This window comes from Carcharhinus amblyrhynchos, chromosome 6 (genome assembly GCF_965287045.1).
Source record: "Carcharhinus amblyrhynchos chromosome 6, sCarAmb.v2.hapA, whole genome shotgun sequence".
Lineage (NCBI taxonomy): Eukaryota > Metazoa > Chordata > Chondrichthyes > Carcharhiniformes > Carcharhinidae > Carcharhinus > Carcharhinus amblyrhynchos.
In genome coordinates, this window is record NC_137329.1 from 96,023,192 (window position 1) to 96,040,099 (window position 16,908).

General features: G+C 39.3%; 1 protein-coding gene across 2 annotated transcripts in view; it reads left to right on the forward strand.

Moving 5' to 3' along the window:
* lrp6 (low density lipoprotein receptor-related protein 6) overlaps window positions 1-16,908 on the forward strand; it is a 179,864-nt gene that overhangs the window by 115,172 nt on the left and 47,784 nt on the right. For both annotated transcript variants that reach the window (XM_080191019.1, XM_080191020.1), the window contains one exon: window positions 12,008-12,204. In XM_080191019.1, coding sequence (XP_080047145.1) covers window positions 12,008-12,204 — 197 coding nt within the window. The remainder of the gene's footprint in view (window positions 1-12,007; window positions 12,205-16,908) is intronic.

The following is a 16,908-nucleotide window of genomic DNA, read 5'->3' on the forward strand; positions in this document are numbered from 1 at the left end:
AATATGTAATATTGAGCGGATAAATAGATAGACTGTGATTTTTCCCACTTTAGGTCCGAGGAAGATAGGTTAGAGCACATTCTAAATGGTGAGAAGCTCAGAACCTAAATGTACAGGAGTGTAGAGTCCAAGTTTAGGAATCACACAAAGCTAGTAGGTACAGAAATAATTAAAAAGGCTAACGGAATATTGGCCTTCACCTTGGAGGTTACAGCTTTACTGAGTTCTGGGCAGATCCCATTTAGAATATTGAATTCACTTTTTGATGTTACATTGGATACATTGGCCATGGAGGGCGGTTTAGCACAGATTCACTGTTGTGATACCAAAACGGTTCAGAGAGAACAGATTGGATAGACTAGGCTTGTATTCACTTCAGAATCAAGGATTAAGGAATGGTCTAATTGTTGTGCATAAGATGATCAACAAGTTGACTGGGGAAGACATGATTTCCTCCGGTGGGAGAATCCAGCGAGTGATAGATTTTTGTTACATAAGAGTATTATGGGTTTTGGAACGATGACCAGTAAATGAAGTTCAAATATAAATCAACCATGATCTAATTAAATGGTAGAAAATGTGCCAGAAGCTGAATGACTAACTTTTGTTCCTGAGTTCCGAGAAGAGTTTTAACAACGGTTTGATCTTCTCTACAGTACTTGATTTGCAGTTTGGAGATAGTAAAATAAACATTACAAAGTTTTTAAGAAATAAATGGAGAAATTTTCTGCATTCTTAATTAAAATACAGAAGTCAATTATCTTACAAGTTGACTACTATAGATTTCATTAAACAAGTGTCTGACGCAACAGGTATTTTTAAATGGGACAGGGCATTTGAAAATACTCCTCACTAAACTTAACAAATTATAGAGATGGCCCATATCAAATAAAAATAACTTTTAGAATAACAGTTTTGCCATTTGCAAGTGTTTGAAGACATTCATAATGTGTTGTCATTTTCAGAGTATGGAATGGGATTACATTTGTCATGGGGCAGATGATATTTGGATATGAATAATTTAATATTAAAAATAAACCTGTGTAAGCAGAAGTTGGAAAGGTGACTTAAGGAGGTGCCCAAGATAACCACTGACTAAGTGCATGATCCCACAGCAAACAACATAACTATCTATTCCTACTACTCTGAAGAATTTACCATCTTTTATATTCTGAGCAAGTAAAAGGAAACTGGAGTAATGGGAAAATAATTGTTCACATGCAGATGTTGTAGTAACATTTTCAACCTGTTTTTTAGATTCATTTATGGGATGTGAGCATTGCTGACTAGGCCAGAATTTATTGCCCATCTTTAGTTCAGAAAGTGGTGATGAGCTGCCATTTTGAACTGCCGCAGTCACTAAGGTGTAGGTATACCCGTTACTGTAAGGGAAGGAATTTCAGGATTTTCACTCAGTGACAGTAAAAGAACGATGATATGTTCCCCAGTCAGGATGATGAGTGACTTGGAGGAAAACCTCCAGGTGGTGGTGTTCCCGGGTATCTGCTCATCTTGTCCTTCTAAATGGTAGTGGTCATGGGTTTGGTAGGTGCTACCTAAGCAATTTTGGTGATTTCCTGCAGTGCACCTTGTAGATGGTACATGTGGCTGCCATTGCTTGTCAGTGATGACAGAGTTGAATGTTTTTGGAAGGGGTAATAATCAACTGGTCTGCTTTGTCCTGGATGGTGTTGAGCTTCTTGAATGTTGGAGCTCCACCCATCCAGGCAAGTGGAGAGAATTCCATCACATTTCTGACTTGTACCTTGTACCTTGTAAATGGTGGACAGACTTTGGGGGTTCAGGAGGTGAATTACTCACTACAGGATTCCTCATCTTTGATCTGCTCTGGTAGCCACAGTATTTATACAGCTAGTCCTTGTGCTTTGACTTTGGATGTTAGGGATAAGTACTTGGGTCAATAAAGCAAAAATCATATTGTTGGCCTATGAGAGAAGCTGAGATGCGGTGGAGGGATTCTGATTTTCCTGGTTACTCCTCTTTGAGCAGGGTTTTCAAACTGTAACCTATCTGAGAAATTCAATAAATTTCTTTATAATAAAGCTAATCAGTTCAGAAGCATTGAAAATGACTGCAGTTTGTGAACATCAAATTACCAAGGCCTTCCAGTCCTGTATGCCCAAAGTAGCGGAGCTTTTGTCAGATTTACCTGGTATGGGCAGTTACCTCTTAATATGCGTGGACAGTATAAGTGATAGGGACTGCACCTCCTACAGTCTGGTTGCCAGAAGGACTAATACTACCTCTTTCCCCCTAACCTTGCTGCCACAGGAATTGGAACTTGTCTGTTATGAATGTAATGTAAATTTTAGGCACTCTGTCTATAATGTTTGCATAGATTAGTTTAGTTGTCATTCCAGTTGAATTAAAGATTTTTTTTATTCTTGTGTTGTCCTCTTCCCTGCCCCCAATTATCCATACAGTTTTAATTATTTCACCAGATTGCTGTTGATAAAATGACCCTTCTGCATCCTTGTATTATAGCTTTCTCTTTGTGCCACATGGGAAAATTCTCTAGCTTCATTTTTAGACTAAGCCAACATAATTAAAAGAAACCAGCATATGTACCCTGGTTCCCAGTTTCTAGAGAATATTTTACTGAAATGCATTCATCCTCTGACATGGTAGGGCCATGCCAGTCAAATTCACACTTCTCTCCTGTGACCACTGCGTGAAGCAGATGATGTGGTTTAGTGAGGCAGCTTATCAATTATATTATGGTTTGTTCCCTGAAGCGATAACCCTTATTAATAAGTCAGGATGTGGGTTGATACAAGCAGATTTGCTACCTTTTCCCTGAGGAAACATCTGTGTTAATAAGCCGAGCTGTGAGTTATCTTGGGACTATGTCTGACTGAATTTTTTCACTTTGTTCAGAATTATTTTGTCAAACGCCACTGCAAAATATCCATCAAAACTGTGCGCAGTCTGAGTGTGCCTGTGCAGTGTTGCTTTGAAATTGAATATAAATGTGAATGATCTGTACTGTTTCACAAAATAGCCAGAGTTTCTTCCTCTTCACCGTTTTATTTTGGGGAACTGAATTTACTTGGAGGCATAACTAGCACTCAGGAAAATGGAACATAAAGCAGCAAAACATTTGAAAAGTTGCAGACAGGGCAGTTATGAGGAAATTGAAATTCAACATAAATGTGCGTTGATGCATTTGTGGTAGGAAATATAGAAACACCACCTAGTCTAGTTTCAAAAAAGACAATGAGATGGGAGAACAATGAGCTGTAGGATACAAGTGAACAAATCATTAAAGCCGCAAATCAGCAAAGCCATTAAAAATGCTAATGGTGCACTGTGATTTATTTCTAAGAGTATGAAATTCGTAAGCATTATTAGGTTTAACTTGTATAGCAGCCTGAGACACAAGATCATGAGTACCGTACACAGATGTGGCTCCAAAACTAGAAGAAGGGCAAAGAAACATTGGAAAAAGTGCAATGAAGATTTATAAGCATTGAGAGATTAGGTTGCAGCTGTTGGGAAAAGTTGTACTCGCTGGGGCTTTTGCCATTAGGGCAAAAAAATGACGTAGAGAGATTTGATAGAGGGCTTTAAAATTATGAATGAGGAGCATAGGGTAGATATAATTATTAATTAAATAAAATCTTGATGGATAGAAATTCTAATAAATGCAATATAATCCTAAAATGATTACAGCATTGCAGCATAGGGGAACTGGAAGTTGGGTGGGGTGGTGGAGGAGATCACTAACAACCTGTCCTGGTCCTCCCATGCAGATGCTATAGTTAATAAAGCCCACCAATGCCGCTACTTTCTCAGGAGTCTAAGGAAATTTGGCATTTCCACTCCAACTCTCACCAACTTCTACAGGTGCACCATAGAAAGCATCCTTTCTATTTATATCACAGCTCGGTATGGCTCTTGCTATGACCAAGACCACAATAAACTACAAAGGGTTGGGAATGTAGCCCAGTCCATCACGCAAAGCAGCCCTCCATTCCATCTAAATTACCCACTGCCTTGGAAAAGCAGTCAGCATAATCAAGAACTCCACGCACCCCAGACATATTCTCTTCCACCCTTTTCTGTTGGGAAAAAGATTAAAAAATCTTAGGATCATGTACCAACTGACTCAAGGATAGCCTTTTCCCTGCTGCTCTCAGACTTCTGAATGGACCTATCTTATATTAAGTTGATCTTTCTCTACGCCCTAGCTACGACTGTAATACTACATTCTGCACTCTTTCCTTTCCTTTCCTTCCCTATGTATGGTATGCATTGTCTGTATAGCGTGCAAGAAATAATACTTTTCACTGTATACTAATACATGTGGCAACAAATCAAGACAAATTTTTGTGTCATCTGCAGATTTCAAAAATTGTGCTCTTGTATACCCAAGTTTAAGGGAAATAAGGAAAGATTTCTTTAAGTGGTTGGAATGTGGAACAGTCTTCCATAGGAAGTGATTACGATAACTGGCTTGGTCATTTTCTAAAAGAAACTAGACAAGTGTATGAGTGAAAGATATGCTGAGATGAGGCAGAAAGAATTGAGGAGACTATGGAATATAAGCAGGATGTGGAGATGCCGACATTGGACTGGGGTAAACACAGTAAGAAGTCTCTCAACACCAGGTTAAAGTCCAACAGGTTTATTTGGTAGCACAACCTTTCGGAGTGTCGCTCCTCCTTCAGGTGAGTGAAGAGTTAACTCCTTCAGACGTGTGAAGAGTTAACCCCAGCCCGCTCCTGTTATTTTGAGCGATTTCACCATAATTTTACTTAATCAATCTAAGCCACAGTGCTTCTAATTTTGTTTGATAGTAGGCTGGATTCTCATTTGTAGAAGTATTGCAATGGGGTGGGGACTTTGACACACTGCCCAGGCAATGCCAGAAGCCTGACCCGTTTCCTGGAGTTGTATTCGTTGGGCTCTAGTTGGACACAAAATCCAGCAGTGGGGTTGCTACTGCTGCAGCCCAAGAAATGATTAGCTTTTTGAAGTTCTGCTGTAGAGCCCTGAAGAGGAGATTTATTTTTCCTGGGCCTAATAAGCATTGAAATTGATATAGAGGTTTGATAGGGAGGCAAGGGGCCCAGTGAGATCCTTTGCTTCCATTAACAGTATTTTGGGCATATCATCACCATTTCCTGAACAGTAAAACGACAACATTTGGGAACAAAATGGACAGAATGCTTGCAGTTCAACTCCAGCGGTTAATTTTCAGTGCCATAAAATTTAGGAAAAATAACTTTGCCTTCACTGATTTTTTTTGTAGAGGTAATGCACAAAAAATAGTTTGACTGTACTTTAGTATCTAGCCTTTTATAATGTAACAGCACTGCCTTATGACATGATTGCCTTTTTTTTACTGCATTGCATATATAATAGTTCTGCGGACAGGAGGAGAGTAACAGACACCTTTGTTTTTGGCCTTTTTTCCCTCCCTCTGTTCATTCCATATATATAGAATTGCAGGTAGGAAGCCCAGCGCTTCATGGTCATGTGGCTAGTACACTGTGGGCAGGATTTTCCACACACGGGGCTCCCTGTAGAATGGCCAAGAATCCCAGCCTGTGTTACTGGACAACTTGGGTTATGCAGAAAAATCATGCTTGTGACAATTTTACAAAAATGGGAAGGTCATCTTCAGTTCTGAAGTGTGCTGGGGAAGCAACTTACCCCAGACCAAACTTTTGTAGTTGAGGTGTGACCTAACCAAATAAAGGGCACTTCTGAAGCATCAAATTTCATTCTCCTTGACAGTGGATCAACTGGAAACAGTATGTGCTGTCCATTCACAGGTCCAAGACTAAATTGGTTATGACCTCAGTTATATTAAATGAAGTTAAATGTACTAATGGTTGTATCTTGTCAGATATCAGTTTGTTTATTTAAAAATATATGTACCACACATGTAACTTCCAGCAGCATTTAGTGTGCTTTCTATTGTTTAAATATCCATAGTACAACTTTGAAATTTCCCTTGGTTTAGTCATGCTTAATCCAAGCGGGAAATACTTATTTTGTATTTAAAAATTGTCACTTGTTTCTTCCTTATACACTCCCAATGTAATGTTATTTAACTGGTCTTAATCCACTTGCCTGGTAATTTAGCTCAGTTTAGTGGCTGATTTGATTTATTATTGTCATACGTATCGGTATACGGTGAAAAGTATTGTTACTTGTGGGCTGTACAGGCAGCATACTGTTCACAGAGTACATGGAGAAGAAGGAGAGGAGAGAGTGCAGAACATAGTGTTACAGTCATAACTAAGGTGTAGAGAAAGATCAACTTAATATAAGGTAGGTCCATTCAAAAGGCTGATGGCAGCAGGAAGAAGTTATTTTTGAGTCAGTTGGTACATGGCCTCAGCTCACTGTACTGTTAATGGCAAACGTGAAATCTTGTCCTACCATGTAATGACACAATGCTGGTACACCACTAAAATGTGGTCCAAGGCCACCCTTTTTTGGGAATTTACAAAAAGGAGGGTTATCCTGGTGAAATGATGGCAAATTACATTGGCACGTAAGCATTGTGATTTTAATGTTGAGCTAGGTGGGATTTTTAAGTGTTTTTTTTCTTGATCTATCTCTTGCTTTTCAACATCCTTGCGGTTTTTTTGAAGTATATTTGCACTCTGCTGAAAAAGACAATTTGTTGCTAAGCCTGTTTTAATATTTTGTATTTGACCATTTATTACATTGGATATTTGAGGATTATTTTAAATGAGAAGAAGGCACAATTGTATAGAACAGCATGATTTCATTAGCTGTGGTGAATGAGAATAGGTGGGCAATTATATATTAAGAGCTGGATGGGAAAAGTAGGGGGTGCTAATCCTGTTTTCCTGTGTAATTGGATGGGTTGTACCTCATTTAAAGTAGTACTTTAAAAGGCAGCTGGAATTTATATTGAGACTATTTTGCATGCAGCTATTACAGTCAATTAGGAAAGGGATAATATGATTTACTATGTAAAGGCAGTGGTTTATGCCATTCAAGCTATCATCTGAAAGTTGCAGAACAACTTTGTTCCAGTTCCATTCTTTTTGTTGTGTAAATGTTAAGGTGGACACTCGAGCAGTGATGTCGACAACAATTGGGCAAAACAAGTTTAATTCTGGGCTTTCGCTAAATATAAAAAGTATGATTACATGCTTGTTCACAGACTAGGGTCTGATGCTGGCTAATCTGATTAGCTAACCAGATGTGCATTGAACTCAGTTCTCAGTTTTTCTTTATTTTGCTAACTTTCTCTCCCTTTACCTCCTCTTGTTGGCTCTAATTTGTAATGGTTGCATCCATATGTGTATATAAATAATTGAAGGTGGCAGGACAGGTGGACAGAATAGTTAATAAAGCATATCACATCCAGAATTTTATTAATAGGTTAATAGAGAACAAGAGCAAGGAAGTAATGACAAACTTATACAAGACACTAGTTAGACCTCAGCTGGAATATTGAGTACAGCTCTGGGCCTCACACTATAGGAAGGATATGAAAGCGTCACAGAGAGTACAGAAGAGATTTACAAGAATGGTTCTAGCGATGAGAAACTTTGAGGATAAATTGAAGAGGGTGGGGCTGTTCTCCTTGGAGAGAAGGCAGCTAAGAGGAGATTTGATAGAGATGTTCAAAATCAGAGTAGATGAGGAGAAACTGTTCCGCTTGTAAAAGGATCAAGAACAAGAGGGCACAGTTTTAAAAGTTTTGCAAAAGAAGCAAATGTGATGTGAGAAAAAAACCTTTTCTCTCAATGTGGTTTGGGTCTGGAGTACATTTCCTGGAAGTGTGGTGGAGGCAGGTTTAATCAAAGCATTCAAGAGGGCATTTGATAATTAATTATTTAAATCGAAACAATGCGCAGGGATACTTGGAAAAGGCAGGGGAATGGCACTAAGTCATGATACTCATTTGGAGAGTTGGTGCTGGCATGGTGGGCCAAATGGCCAACTCCTGCCCTATAATAATTTTGTGATTCTATGATCACATTTCAATATGCAAAAGTATTAATTAAATTGGTGTGTAGCTACCATTATGTAGGAATGTGGCTTTGTATTTTGTCTTCAACTGTCTGCTTAGCGTTAACTTTTGAGAAAAGTTCGGAGCTAGGTCTTTGCGAACCAACAGTGAGACACACTATGAAATTGTTTGACCCGTGGATATTATGCACTGTTGTCTCTAATTTGATTCAGGGTTGAAGCCCCACTTGAGTTGGAGAAGATAAGTGAGCTGGCGTTTCAGTGAACCACTGGAAGAGTCCTACGTTGGTGAGGTGCCGTCTTTCAGCTGAGATGTTAGTTCAGGCGGATGTGAAAGATCCTAAGGCATTGTTTCAAGACCAGAGATTTATTCCAGTGATCTGATAAACATTCATGTGGGTTCAATTGCTTCTCTCAGTTGACACAGTGCCACAACCACCGTCCCTCCCATCCCCCAATGTCTCCACTTTTTGGGGAAAGGTGGGGCATGGTAATCAATCTTTGCTGTGACCTGTGTCAACTGAGAGAAGTGATTGAACCCACATGATGCGTTTATCTACTGAGTCATCAACAGATGAGATCCTATCCTGTATTTGAAAGGAAATATAGGGGGTCCATTCTTAACCTCCACTGATACCTCTGTGAATGATTGCTGAAGAGTGTAAATATGCGCTGTAATGTCATGATTGTGCTTTGACATTTTTCTTGATGATGTGTCCGACTTCGGAACTTGATGTAACCATGCTAGAATCTGCTTTGCTGTGTCTCTGTCATGCTTCCAAAAAACACCCTTTTTCTGTTGATCCTTTCTCTGGAACCCATTGTTCTGCATTTCTCAAAACTGTTTGTTAAGCGATGGCTAGGAGCCTCATGTTAATTTATGATTCCAAGCTGCTGAAAATCACTTGGCTTCAGTTGACATTCCCCTTTCTTTCTCACTCTTTGGCATATTTGCACTGAGGCATTGTATGAAATAAAAATGATGCCACTTCATCATCCCCAATTAACTTAGTATGTCGGGGTGGGAGGAGGAAATAAAAACATTCATGACTTGGAAGATGACAGTGCATTTGAGGGTACTGAAGGCGTAGCAACCATTCAGCGCAAAGAGATGTGTAGGTGTAGCAATTACCAGAGGTAAGAAATTCACACAACCTTCAGATCAGGAAAAGAGAAAGTAATAAGCCCACAACCATAAACCTGAAGCTGAAACTTGATATTGGAGCACAGGATAATAACATCATCCCACGCAGACTATACCACAGGATCTTTCCTGAAAAATTTGAAAAAAAATGATTAGTCAAATAGGGGTGCTCTGAGTCCAAGCAACATCGTGCTAATGGCATTAGGGATCTAAGATCCAACAGCTAGAAAAAAAACCAAAAGAACGTTAGAGACATATTCGATATTACTGAAACAGCTATCCTGGTGATGAACAGTTACGAAGGATTGCAGCTTATTTGAATAAACCAGGAAATAAGGAGACATCACTGAGGATTGAAGGTAGTACACACATTGGGAAAAGAACCTTCTGATTAGAAGCAACAAATATCTGGTCTAAATGTATCTGGAGGTTTTGACAAGACAGTTGATTGATTCGAAGATTTTGAGCCTCACATCATTATTAATCTAGAGAAGATATGTTTTTAAGTTTATTTATTAGTGTCACAGGTAGGCTTACGTTGTGATGCTACTCTGCTTTTAAGAAATGTATTTTTTGAATCATGTTCTCTGCAGTTATAGGCAGCTTTGTTTCTTTTCATAGTTCCCAGTTGTCTGCTTATCAGTCCTGTTATTGCTGCTTAAATGGATTAAATGAAGTTTTTTGTTTATTTTTACTCTGGGCTTCATGCAGTGCCTGGGATTTTACAACTTTTTTTGTTGTTAAGGGGAAGGATGGTTGATAGGTCAGGTGACAGGAGTTCTTTCATTTTCTGTTTTGAGCTGCTGGCTGCTGTTTTGGTTGGAAAGTTTTTGAACATCAGACTGAAAAGCAATGTTCTCTTTCTCTCTCCCTTGTATTGTATACTCTGCTGGCTAGCTTGCAGCATCTCTTCTTACCTTCCTAGAGTGAAAATTCTGCTGTTGGCGGTTTGCTAGTTAGTAACTAGTGTCACTCTCCCTCTCTCCCTGGTGCTTTGGGAAGCTGTTCTGATTTTAAGCTTGTTTGTATATTAAAAGAGCTGTAGAATCCAACCGAAGGACTAAGTTCCAGCATCATGTGAGCATTTATATTTTCTGTGCTGAACCTGTGCCAAGGATATGTTTTAAGGAGATTGCTTGGTTGGAATATTTCATATGTTTGTCAAGGGTTACACAGTATCATGGCTGGTTTTTTTTGTAATTGGTAAAAATTATTACTAAGTGTTAACTGTACTAAACTTTGTTTGATGAAAGCTCCCTACTGGATCAGTTGAATCATACCTGAAGTGAAACATCTCATGCTGACCCATGCTTAGCCAAATTCAAATTGCAAAACCTATGATCCAGCAGAACTTCATAAAACACTTCAGACTTTCTGATCTGAATTATAACACACTGTAATGAAGTTACTGTGAAAATTCCCTAGTTACCACACTCCAGCACCTTTTCAAATAGACTGAAGGAGAATTTAGCATGGCCTTCTGACTGTGGGAGGAAACCGGAGCACTCGGAGGAAACCCACACAGACACAGAGAGAACGTGCAGACTCCACACAGGCAATGACCCAAGCCGGGAATCGACCATAGGTCCCTGGCACTGTGAGGCAGCAGTGCTAGCCACTGTACCACAGTACCATATTTGTTCTCTTGTATCATTATGCTGAGACACAAAGGAGGCTCCAAACTTTGTGTTATTGTCACTACAAGCTGCACCTTTCAAGGCTGCCATGAAATGCTCTACAGAGCTTCTTAATGGCACAAAGGAGTTGATGACTTTGCCAAGCAAAATATATCCTCCAAATACCAGAGGAAAAGTAAGACAACACTAATTCACAGGTGGAGGGAACTCAGCACTTCAACAAGCATGCCAAAGACCTGCCCAAGTTGAGAGGACAGCCTTTGCATGTACAGGATCCAATCTTGAAAGCCAGCAAAAATTGTTGCTGAAACTGAGACCCAAGTTCATACGCAATGGAGACAGAAACCAGTAAGTAGATCAGAACCAATCAACCTGCACCAGAGCTGGTAAACCAGGAACGGTCATCAGCAACATCAACAAGCGGTCCAAATTCAGCAATATCACAACAATTGATACAACATACAACACCAGGAGCAACACAGAACATCACCATTATCCTGTGCCAACTCAACAGTGAGAGTGATGAAATCCAAATCCATTCACAATATTCTGAATAATTGTTTTTGAAAGAAAACAGAATAAGCTGCCAAAGCGTCTGTGTTCAGAATTATCTGTTAAATTATAAAAATCAACTGTAAACTTCCTTTAGCTTATAAATTATACCAAAAAAGTCAATGATTGAAAAGGTTATGCTGCTATAAAGAAAGTGGGATGTTATTATTCCAGAATATTTTTGGAACTATATTATGATATCCAAAGTGATGCATCACTCACTACTGCACTACAGTCATTGTAAAAGCATCAGTGTATCAGTGCACCAACATGATGAATACATTGACGTCATGTGCAACATTTGTGCCTAAAAAAGGTAATTCTTTCAATCTTCATGTCACCACAGGACATATTCCAGCTGAAAGAAAAAATACCTACTGGCTTTCTGTTCCAGTCAACTTTGGATCATGGTATCAGAGCTCACAATCTTGTATTACTATTAGGAGGACACATAGCTGTGAAAAAGCTTTTAGTTTTTTGGCACAGAAGTTGTTTTTATGTATTATTAGTCTTTATACTTTGAAGTTGCTAGACATTTAATTGTAGCGCAAAACTTTTAAATGCTGGTATCCAAATTATGTTTTCAGCCAGCATTAGTTGGAAGATACTTCTTACGTTCTTGGTATAGTTTAGTTTAAAAGAAAGAGGTATTGTATTTTTCGTTTAACCTGAATCTTGTTTTTTTCAGGCAAGTGGTGGTTGAAGGCTCACTTCCACATCCGTTCGCTTTGACATTGTTTGGAGACACCTTATATTGGACAGACTGGAACACTCATTCTATTCATGCATGCAATAAATACACTGGAGAGTTTCGCCGGGAGGTGCACAGCAACATTTTCTCCCCCATGGACATTCATGTCTTTAACCAGCAGAGACAACCCAATGGTAAGATTGTGTATTCTGTCTTAAGTTGATATATCTGAATATGTGATACACTACACATTGTTTAATGAGTATTTTCAAATCCACAAGCCAAGCAATTAAATCTTTTAATTGATCAGAGCTTGAGTTTACTCACCAAATAAACTCTATGGCCATAAAGCGAGTACAACTCCATCTTGCGACAATGTGTTCTGCATTTTATGGTACAATACTGATGTCTGTCTCTCCATTTATTGCATATGCAGTTAAATCGTGCCTATAACTTGTTAAATGACTCCAAGAACCCCAACAGCCCTTGTGGACTTCTCTGGTATTTGGAGGATATATTTTGCTTGGCCAAGTCATCAACTCCTTTATGCCATTAAGAAGCTCTGTAGAGCATTTCATGGCAGCCTTGAAAGGTGCAGCTTGTAGTGACAATAAGACAAAGTTTGGAGCTTCCTTTGTGTCTCAGCATAATGATGCAAGAGAACAAGGATGGCACTGTGGTACAGTGGCTAGCACTGCTGCCTCACAGTGCCAGGGACCTGTGGTTGATCCCCGGCTTAGGTCATTGTAGATAATTGAGAAGGCGTTTTAGTGGTCAAGAAACAAAGAGTTACATTTATAGAATCCCTACAGTACTGGAAGCCATTCGGCCCATCAAGTCTGTATTGACCACAATCCCACCCAGACCCTATTCCCATAACCCTCGTTTACCCTGCTAACCCCCCTGACACTAGGGTCAATTTAGCATGATCAGTCAGCCTAACCTGGAAATCTTTGGAATGTGGGAGGAAACCAGAGCACCCAGGGGGAACCCACACAGACGCGGGGAGAACATGCAAACTCCACACAGACAGTGACCCGAGGCTGGAATTGAACCCGGGTCCCTGGTACTGTGAGGCAGCAGTGCTAACCACTGCGCTACCGTGCCATCTTACTTTGATGAACTCTGGATGGCCTAAATTACTTTACAGCCATTGAAGTAGTTTTGAAATATAGTCATTGTTGTAGTATAGGAAACATGAGGATAGAGTATCTGGCTTAATGCATATGTGTCGCATAACCTTTAAAATGTGGTGAGAATAGAATAATCCGAGAAGAAGAATTTGCTGATTGCATTTGATGTTTGCTTGTGCTCTATATATTGCAAAAGCTTTGTAAAAGTGTTGTCATTGAAATAAGATTTTTTATTAAAATGTTTAATTTTGAAGCCAACAGCCCTTAATTATCTCTCATATTGTGTTGATAATTTGGAAATCTAACCATTCTAATTAAAACTGTGTGTGTGTGTGTGTGCACGCGCGCGAAAGAGAGAGAGAGAAAAAAAGATTCTTTCACCATTCAGTTTGTTCCATGAAGTATAAAGGGCCAAACTTTGAAAGTTGTAAATACCGGCTTTATTTTAGCAATGGTTAGTAATTGGTATAGACAGGCGGATAGTTAATTATCCTGACAATTCAAGTTTAAGAGAACCCTTGGGATATCACTACCCTGTGCTGCTGCACATAAGAGGCCTCCCATGTAAAACCTGTAAGGCTTCTGCCCTGCTCCTTAAAACTGAGAGTCAATGGTGGCCTAAATCTGTCACCAGGGCGTGGTAGGTAACTTTATTGAAACTGTAACATGCTCCACTATCACTTGATCTAAACCATAATGGATTTGCCTTGTGCAAGAATCATTATTTGCATGCACATGTTTTTAGAAAGAATAGAAGCATAGTTTATATCTGAACTGAGTATGAAAATACATTTTTAAAATCAAATTGCTGCGAGTGTTGGGATCTAAAACAAAAACGGAAAATGCTGGGTGATCTCAGTGGATCTGACTGCATCTGTGGTGGGAAAACAGAGCTAACGTGTCAAGTAGTTATCCAGACTCTAAACGTTAACTGTCTTCTCTCACTGCAGATGCAGTCAAACTTGGTGAGATTTTCCAGCATTTTCTGTTGATGAAAATACATTGTTTTCATCAGGATTCCGCTGTGTAGAAAAAGTATATTACAGTCTTGTCAATATATTATAACTGAGAAGTGAATGTTCTCTATCCATTTGGTTAGACAGATTTTTGATCTACGAGGGAATTAAGGTTCTGGGGGATGGGGAGGGCAGACAGGAAAGTAGATTTGAGGCCATTATCAGATCAGCCTTGATTTTATTTGAATGGTGCAGCAGGCTGAAACAGCCAGATAGTCTGCCCCCTGCATTTGTTTCTCTTGCCCTTAAACTCTGGATGTAAGACTAATGTTTATAACTACCATCCCTCAAATGGGAGAAAGTTTTGTAGGAAATAAAAAATTATGCCATCCAAAATCCTTTGAGAGAAATGCTGAATATTGATTTGACGAAGTTATTGTAATTATAAGCCTTAGCTGCTCGAGTAACAGTGAATCTATGTTCATTGAATGTCACTGAAATATCTTGGTTCCTGAATAGCAGGAGACAAGTTATTATCCTAAAATTCAGATCCACATGCTGCTGCTTGGGTTAAGAAATTAATATTTCAGAACTGAAGATAACTTGCAGCCTATTATCCATTTCCTGTTTTAACATTTGCGTGTGTGACTTTGTCCAATATTTAATGGATTACGTTAATGTTTCAAATCAATTCTTAAATATAAGCTGGAGAAAATGATTGTTCTTCGTATAGATTGCATTTTAGTAGATAAATACACTTGGGAGTTTCCACATGGTTTCATAAGAACAACACTCAGAGGGCCTCAAATTGAATTTTTTTTTACATGTTATTTCATAAATCATGACATTGTAATTCCGACCATTAGTCTCCAAGTAGTGACTTATAAGGTTGCTTTTCTAGTTACACTGTTCCAGTACGTTATCATTTTTGTGGTGGTTGACCTCTAGTGCATAAAGTTTTCACAGGTGTTTTGGATTTTATAAAGCTCAGTTAGCCAAGATCTAGTCTAACTTGATCTGTTTTGTTTTAGCAGCAAATAGCACTGGAGAATGGAAATTGTGCCAATCAATCACTTGAAAGTTGCAATAAAAAAGAAAACTACTCTTCTGTTAAATTGCAGACACAAGTTTGTTTAGAATATTTTGATGGTTTTGGAAGTGTCACTTGTACTGTTCCTAATGGGACAGGCGTACGTTTAATGCAACAGTTGGGAACATGTTGAGCAGAAGCCGAATTTCACCACCACTACCACCACCCCCTGAGAAAGGGAAAATTAGAGTGAAGTTTCCTTTCCAAGAATGTTATTATAAGAACATAAGAACATAAGAAATAGGAGCAGGAGTAGGCCATCTAGCCCTTCGAGCCTGCCCCGCCATTCAGTAAGATCATGGCTGATCTGTCGTGGCTCAGTTCCACTTTCCCGCCCTCTCCCCATAACCCTTAATCCCCTCTCTTATCAAGAACCCATCAACCCGCTTCTTAAAAATATTTAGCGAGGCAGCCTCCACCACTTCAACGGGCAGAGAATTCCAGAGATTCACTACCCTTTGAGTGAAGAAGTTCCTCCTCAACTCCGTTCTAAACCGCCTCCCCTTTATCTTGAGGCTGTGCCCCCTAGTCCTACTGTCTTTTTTGAGTGGGAAGAGTCTCTCCACCTCTATCCTATCCATCCCATTCATCATCTTATACGTCTCAATGAGATCTCCCCTCATTCTTCTAAACTCTAACGAGTACAAGCCTAGTTTATTCAGCCTCTCCTCATAGCTCAATCCCCTCAACTCCGGTATCAGCCTAGTAAACCTCCTCTGCACTCCCTCCAGGGCCAAAATATCCTTGCGCAGGTGCGGCGCCCAAAACTGCACACAGTACTCCAGCTGCGGCCTCACCAATGCCCTATACAGCTGCAGCAAGACCTCCCTACTTTTATATTCAATCCCCCTCGCTATGAAGGCCAGAATCCCATTCGCCTTCCTGACCACCTGCTGCACCTGCAAGCTGGGTGTGTGTGTTAGGGTACAGATCAAAAACCCCATTGTATATTATGAATTCAGACAAGACCTGAACTATTTGCAATTTTGTCATTAATGGGAGTATATTATGTTTTATTCCAGGCGCGATTCTACAGATACACTGAGAAGCTTTTATCAAAACAAATTTTATTTAACGCAGTTTAACTGAATTAGCTTAACATTTAACAGTTGAACAATACTAAACAAGACAAGATACAATTCTGCTGAACACTGCGTTCCAATTCAAGCAATATTCTGAGAAACTTTAAATTCCCTCTTTAGATATAGTCAACAAACCATGGGCTTATTTGTTTGTCACAGATTAACAGCCCTAGAGCTCTCAAAGGCCTTTGCAGACAGAGACATTACTTTTCAGTACAGACAGTCAACTGCTTGTATTTAAAAAAAGCTGAAAGTATTTCGTCCCTGCAAGCTTAGCTCCTCCCATTAATCACATTACTCTCTCCCTGTCAGTCAATCTAATGAAAACTCTACCCTGAAACCCCAGGGGAAGCCTTAGTAAACATAAACGCATTAGCAGTGCTTAAACAAACACCCCAGAGACTTATCCTATTCTTCCACCTACCAATTTAAAGTATTTATTTTACAAATTGCCACCTTGCAAACCAGATTTGAATTCTAAACATACCCTTACAGAAAACATGATGTAAATATATTTCTTAAAGGCACAGTATCATTCCACATGCTTCCTGACAGGCTGTTAAAAATTACATTGATGGTGCTCAGAAAAAACAGACAAAAATGATGCATTGCCTTGGGAGGTGAAAAATGAGAAAAA